Source organism: Prunus persica, chromosome G4 (genome assembly GCF_000346465.2).
Source record: "Prunus persica cultivar Lovell chromosome G4, Prunus_persica_NCBIv2, whole genome shotgun sequence".
Lineage (NCBI taxonomy): Eukaryota > Viridiplantae > Streptophyta > Magnoliopsida > Rosales > Rosaceae > Prunus > Prunus persica.
The window spans coordinates 22582006-22589519 of NC_034012.1; the positions used below are offsets into that span (position 1 = coordinate 22582006).

Genomic DNA, 7514 nt, shown 5'->3' on the forward strand with positions numbered 1-7514 from the left:
TACAATCTCACCCAAATTTGACTTGGAAGGACTTGAACTCACATCAAGCACCAAAAATTCAAACCCTTATATGAAATTGAAACAAGGAAAAGAAAACCCGAATGTGTAGGAGAAAAGCCAAGTTGTCCACCTGAGACACCATCTCTAGGCATGGAGGTCGAAAGAGGTGACTGAGAGTGATGGAGGTTGAAAGGTCGTCGTTGCCGATGTGGGTTAGGGTTTCTGAGGAGGCGACAGTGACTGTCGTCGATGTGGGTGTGAGCAAGAAAGAGAGAAGAGAGGAGAGGTGGGCTGAGTGAGTGAGATCGAGAAATTGTGAAAGAGGATTTGAGAGAGCTTAGAACGACTAAACAAAAGTGAAAGATGGGCAATATGCTGTCAATAGGGAGTTTTTATAAGGGGCATTTTTTATTGGGTTTCAAAATAAGGATATTAGTGAATAAATTAGGTGAGCCCTAAGATTTTCTTTTTAGAGAGATGTTGGCAACCACAAATACAAAAATTTGGCTAGAGCCAAGCTCATTCCAACCAATGGTAGCTTTCAATGCCCTGAAATGGCGCATTAAGTAAACTTTATAGCTTATAATTTAACTTGAATAAGTTAAGTGGAAGGGTAAATAATTGAAAAACAAGGGTATAAAAGGAAAAAAGAAAGAAGTAAGTAGCCGTTCGAGTGTGGGCCTTGTGGCGGGCAGCTACAAGTGAGAGAGTAGAGTAACAGAAGCAGAGTAACCCAAAAACAACCATTTTTGCCGATAATGGCAAAAACCCATAATAACTCTCTCTCACTCTTCTCTGTTTGCTTGAGACTGCTATTTTCGGCAATGTCACCACCCACCCACCCACCCAATAAGACATCAAATGGAAGAAATCTGTTTTTAGTCATAGTACTCTCTCTCTCTCTCTCTTTGTGTCTCCCTCTCCCTCTCGGCTGACCAAACGACCACCTCTTTTTTTTGGTAGACCACTATTACCTACGGTGACGATGAGGACCACCTCTGTTTTCGGGGGACCTCTTTGCTACTTCGTCGACCACCATCGGTACGTGAAGGTTTTCAGCCTCATTCTCTCTCTCTCTCTCTCTCTCTCTCTCTCTCTCTCTCTCTCTCTCTCTTTGATTGTGGATGGGAGTAGACCATTTAGATTGTTAGCAATCCCTATATATTAAACTCATGGATCATCGGCCACCCTAAACTATATATATAATCGACCACCACCGGTACGTGAGGCTGTTAGCTTTAGTTGACTAGTGTAGTGATGAGGGTTTTCAATGGCACCCCATTATTTGAGATTGCATTATATCTTTGTTTTAAATGTTGAAATTGGTATTTTTGTTCCTTTTGAGCTTTGCTAATATGGACTGAAGCTCTAACTCATTAAGCACTAACCTGCGGAAAGAATTAACTCTAGTACACAAAGATCTTCTATCTTCTGCAAGCTCTAGATCACCAACTCTCAATAGGGCTCGAGTACTGTTTTGGTGTGTGCATTTGTTAAGGCAGGGACCTCTGTATTAATATTGTTAGCTGGTGAAAATCTGATTGGATTCTCCCATTAGAAACCTAATTAGAATATAACTTGTACACCTAGCATATGTACACTTATGTCAATATTAATAGGATTCGGATTCCTAAACTCATAAGGATTCTTTATTCACATATGTATGAGTTTGCTGGAAAAGTTTGTATTAATCTCTATGTCTGCAAACATGAGTCCAAGATTGATTCAATGACTGTGATATCCTATACAAGCTTACATTCTCCCACTAGGACACACAAACATTGAATCCTATATTGAACCATTGTATCCACAGCAAACATACTTTAGGCGCCATGGGATCAAATCAAAACTCAATCCTAATGTCAAGCTTTTCTCAAGAAGAAATATCCATACAGAATTAAAGAAATTCATGCTTTTAAACAATCAAACATGGTTTCCAGAATTACATGTACAAAATTCCTAAACGCATGAAGCACCATTAAGACATAAGTTAACCGATACGCCATATGACCCCAAAATGTGAATCATGAACATATAAGCATATCAGGCCCTCTTTATGCTTCGAAATGAAGCCCTCAATTGTTGCATCTGAAACAAAAACTTTAATTGAACCATAACACGGTCTCAACTGAATATTGCATATCCTTAATAAATCTGTAGCAACTATAAAATGCAATAATAAAATAACTTACTGTTTGCAAAAACTACCTTAATGTATAGCCATGAACAAAACTTCAAATTGGAGAAAAATAATTAATGAATGAAACTGAATTAAGAACTCCCACTAGACTTCATTTAGATTGTTAGCATAGACTCCAACTTATCTAAACTGCCCATCTCATTTGGAATTTCTACAAAAACCAACTCCTATATATTAAACTCATGGATCATCAGCCATCCTAAAATATATATATATATATATATAATCGACCACCACCGGTACGTGAGTCTGTTAGCTTTAGTTGACTGGTGTAGTGATGAGGGTTTTCAATGGCACCCCATTATTTGAGATTGCATTATATCTTTGTTTTAAATGTTGAAATTGGTATTTTTGTTCCTTTTGAGCTTTGCTAATATGTGCAAAATTGAGGTTTGTATAGGGAAAGTACTACAAAAAATGTCTGAATGAATTATCTGTAGAAATTTAAGAAGAAATCTTAGCATGGTTGCCCAGCCCTACTTATTTCCTATAAACCCTAGCTAGGCATGCCTGCTCAGCGGCATAGTTTCATTGTTTTATCATGAGCACCAAGGTAGGAGGTATGAGATCCATGTCTATAGGCATGAATTTCTTTCTCTGCCTTAAGTTCTTGTAGTTTTGTTCATTTTAATTGACCCCTCTTTTCTTTTGGGGCACTGTCTTTGGTGAACTAGAAGCTAGTACCATATTTGTTTTATTGGGAGAATAATCTTTCCATTTCAGTTCATTTGTAGCCTCTATTTTGTAGCAGTGCATTCCTTGCTTTTGCTAGGACAAAGTCCCATTTAGTTTATAGGTTTTTTTACTTCACTTTGCCTGCATAACAAAAAAGAAATCAAACTACAGAACCATTTGTCTCGATTGTGTTAGCAACATGTGATAGCTGCTTACTCTTTCATTGGTTTATTCCTAAGTTAACTATAAATAGCTGCTTTTTCTCTAGAACAATCCTATTTACAAATGCTAGATCAGTCACATACCTGCTTGAAATTTCATTGATGAGGGTTTTATACTAAATTCCATTACTGATATCTTAATCTCTTTCTCTCTCTTTCTAATCTCAATCTCTTTTCCAGGTACATAATGGAGGGTCAAACTATCGAAATTGAAGACAAAGGACAAGAAAAACATGTTCAAGAAATTATGGAAGAAGAACATGTTCAAGAAATTGTGGAGAATGAAGAGCATGTTCAAGTAATTGTGGAGAATGAAGAACATGTTCAAGAAATTGTGGAGAATGAAGAGCATGTTCAAGTAATTGTGGAGAATGAAGAACATGTTCAAGTAATTGTGGAAGAAGAAGAAGAACATGTTCAAGTAATTGTGGAGAATGAAGAACATGTTCAAGTAATTGTGGAAGAAGAAGAACATGTTCAAGAATTTGTGGAGAATGAAGAACATGTTCAAGTAATTGTGGAGAATGAAGAACATGTTCAAGTAATTGTGGAAGAAGAACATGTTCAAGAAATTGTCGAAGAAGAAGAACATGTTCAATAAGCATTTACAGTTGTGCCACTACACTTCCGTTAATTATAACTTCTTTGTTAAAACTCCAATTTGAGCCCACTACGTGTCTTCGAACTCGTATCGATGCGCTCTATGCAATGGTGTTTCTCAAATCCCCAAATTCTTTCCTGAATAAAAAGTCAATTTTAAACTCATTAAAAATACCCTTGGGGTGAAATTGTCTTTTACTTGAATAATTTAAGAATGGAATGTTAATTTAGGAACGGGTATCACATTAGGTGAACGAAAAGCCATTTATTATGAGAGTTCACCTACAATTTGCTTGAAATGTGGTTTATTTAACGGGGAAGCATTATCAAGAGATATGTAATGATAATATGACCACTACTATGAAGTTTGAGAGTAAGGCTATGGGACATAATATTGAGGGCAATGGGTTGAATTGTGGCGTTCTCCTATGATGAAAAGCATGAACTTCAAAACCCAAAAAAAAAAATAAGAAAGCATTACTTGCACTAGTGTATTTCGTTGTCTGGCTCACACCGTCAGTATGTTCATGTTTGGGTCATTGGGTTCCTAATTAGACAAAAAAGTAACTTGTTACAATGTGTCCTATGGAAAAACCCCAACTTGGCTCGAGCCTAGCCCATTTTGACCAATAATAGCTTCTATGCCCCGAAAGTGTGCAACATAAAATTTTGTAGTTGAGGCGGTAAATGGCCCATTGCTAAACCTTAGTAGTAGTAGAAGTCCAACATCATAAGCTTTTAGATAAAATAAAAAATGCTAGTACAGACTCATATTTACCTTTACTATTTGTTTTCTCACCCCCATTTTTCCAAATAATCTTTCCAAATATTTTTGTTAACAGCCAGCAAATGTTATTGTGAACTTGGACAAAGAAGAAGCAATCCGAGGCTAATAGGGAAAGATAAAAAGGGTTGCCCCATTTATCGTTGGGATGTTGATCCCAATGCTGATTGGAGGCAACTCTATCCTCACAAAGGCGGCGTTTGGTTCATGGAAAATGAGACTTGGGGATGGAAAATCAATTGCTTTCCCATGTTTGGTAAGTCCAGGCATTGGAAATCATTACCTGGCCCATGGGAAAGTAGATCCTCCCAACTTGGGTTTTGTTTTCCCTCCTCATGAGAAAGTTTGGGAAAATGAGCCAATATTAAATAAACATTTTTCATGACTATTTTGTCCCCATTAACAATTTAGAATTACAATATATCAATAAATGCATTCTTCTTTTATTTGATTTAATATGGGTATAATTGAAAATTTATACAAACTTTGTTTTTCATTCCTACTTAAAACAAACATGGGAAAAGAAATAAAGTGATATCTCCCGATTACTTTCTCAGCATTACCAAACGTGGGAAAGGAATCTTCCATTTCCCACCCCTTGGAAAATGAAATGGGATATGATTTCCCCTCAGATTCATTCCGTGAATCAAACGGGGCCAAAAAGGGGATTCAAGGAAGGAATGAGGTTTAATGTGTTTTTATTTTATAAAAACACACTAGCCTCCATTGTGTTACTTACTCCTGACTACATTGATTACCAGGTCTGTGTGCACTATCATTTTTTTATTTCAATTTAATGTGGTTAGGGATAAGATCATACCTTTTAAATGTTTATTTTCTTTCTCATTTGACACAATGTTTTTCTACACTCCGAACACCATGGCCCAAAATGACATGCTGGCTTGTCATTCGAATCATATCATTGAGCGTACTCGAGTAAGTAACTATTTCGAAATAAAAATGAAACTTATTGTAGTCATTTCATATGAACTTAGCCTAGGTCGAGCCGGGCTTTACCAAACTAAAGGAAATATACGTGCGGAGCTGGGCTGGGCCTTTTCTACAATATCAAAGCTCGAGCCCACCCCAAGGGTTAAGCTTTTACGAGCCTCGTCGGGTAAGGCCAAGTGGGCTAAAATGGGCTAACAATATAAATAAATAAACAATTTTCTTTGTCGAAAATAAATAAATAGTAGGATTTGATTTGATAAGGCCCAATTTCTTATGATGTTGAACACCTTGTGGAGGAAAAAGAACATCATATCATGGTTGTATAAGAAATTGTGGAGGAAAAAAAACTTCATGTCCTGACTGTTTAAGAAATTGTGGAGGAGGAAGTGCAACATGAGGTTGGGTTGGGCTTTTTCTACAAAATCAATGCCCGAGCACGTGCCATGGGCCAGGCTTTAATGGGCCAAGGGGGCCAAAATAGGTCGGGCTAAAATGGGCAAGCAATATAAATAAATAAACAGTTTGTTTTGTCAAAAATAAATAAACAGTAGGATTTGATTTTATAAATGCTAATTTCTTATACAACTTACAAAAATAAATATTAGTCTCCTAAACAAAAAGATTATGTATAACATAACAATTAAACTTCGAATTGTCTCAGATTCACTATCAACTACAATCTTAACAAAAAGATATATTGTTACATCCAACACATGTGCAGACATTGGAAGAACATCCAATGCATGTTATTAAACAAATTGTTGAGGAAGAAGAACATCATATCATGGTTGTTCAAAAAATTGTGGAGGAGGGAGAGTAACATGTGTTGACATTTGAAGAACATATGGAGGAAGAACATCCTACACATGATGTTGAATACCTAGTGGAGGAAGAAAAACATTGTGTGATGGTTGTTCAAGAAATTGTGGAAGAGGGAGAGCAACATGTGCTAACATTTGAAGAACAAGTGGAGGAACAACATCCAATACATGATCTTGGACACTTGTGGAGGAAGAATAACAACATGTCATGGTTGTTCAAGAAATTGTGGAGGAAGAAGAACATAATGTCATGACTGTTTAGGAAATTGTGGAGGAGGGAGAGTAACATGTGCTGACATTTGAAGAACATGTGGAGGAAGAACATCGTACACATGATGTTGAACACCTTGTGGAGGAAGAAGAACATTGTATCATGGCTGTTCAAGAAATTGTGGAGGAGGGAGAGCAACATGTGCTAACATTTGAAAAACAGGTGGAGGAACAACATCCAACATATGATGTTGAACACGTTGTGGAGGAAGAATAACAGAACATCATGTCATGATTATTCAAGAAATTATGGAGGAGGGAAAGCAACATAAGCTAGTTATTGAACAACAACCAGCAATTGTTGTTGTGAACTTGGACGAAGGAGAAGCAATTCGAGGCCAATGGGAAAATATAAAAAGGAATGCCCCATTTATCATTGGGATGTTGAGCCCAGTGGATTTAGGCTAGGCTGGGCCGTGCTTCCCCAGACTAAAAGAAATATATGGGTTGGGCCAGGTTGGGCTTTTTGTACAAAATGAAAGCCTGAATCGGTGCCATGAACTAGCGTTTAACATGCCTCGTTAGGCCGGGCCAAGTGGGCCAAAATTGGCCGGGCTGAAATGAGCTAACAATATAAATAAAAAAAGAGTTTTTTTGTCGAAAATAAATAAATAGTAGGATTTCATTTGATATGGCCCAATTTCTTATACCACTTACAAAAATAAGAATTAAAGTCTCCCAAACAAAGGATTATGTTATTACATAACAATTGAACTTCGAATTGTCACAGATTCACTATCAACTACGTGCTTAACAAAAAGATTATACTGTTACATCCAACACATGTGCTGACATTGGGAGAACAAGTGGAGGAAGAACCTCCAACACTTGATGTTAAACAACTTATTGAGGGAAGAAGAACATCTTATCATTGATTTGTTCAACAAATTGTGGAGGAGGGTGAGTAACATGTGTTGACATTTGAAGAACATATGGGAGGAAGAACATCATACACATGATATCTCACCCCCTTGTTGGTGGGGGGGGGGGGG

The 7514-nt window shown here is 37.1% G+C and overlaps 1 protein-coding gene across 1 annotated transcript; it reads left to right on the top strand.

Moving 5' to 3' along the window:
• On the top strand, positions 180 to 3697 carry LOC109948726 (ring-infected erythrocyte surface antigen-like). Its single transcript, XM_020562429.1, has 2 exons — positions 180 to 295; positions 3277 to 3697. Exons 1-2 carry the CDS (start codon positions 180 to 182, stop codon positions 3695 to 3697), a joined length of 537 nt encoding a protein of 178 aa, XP_020418018.1.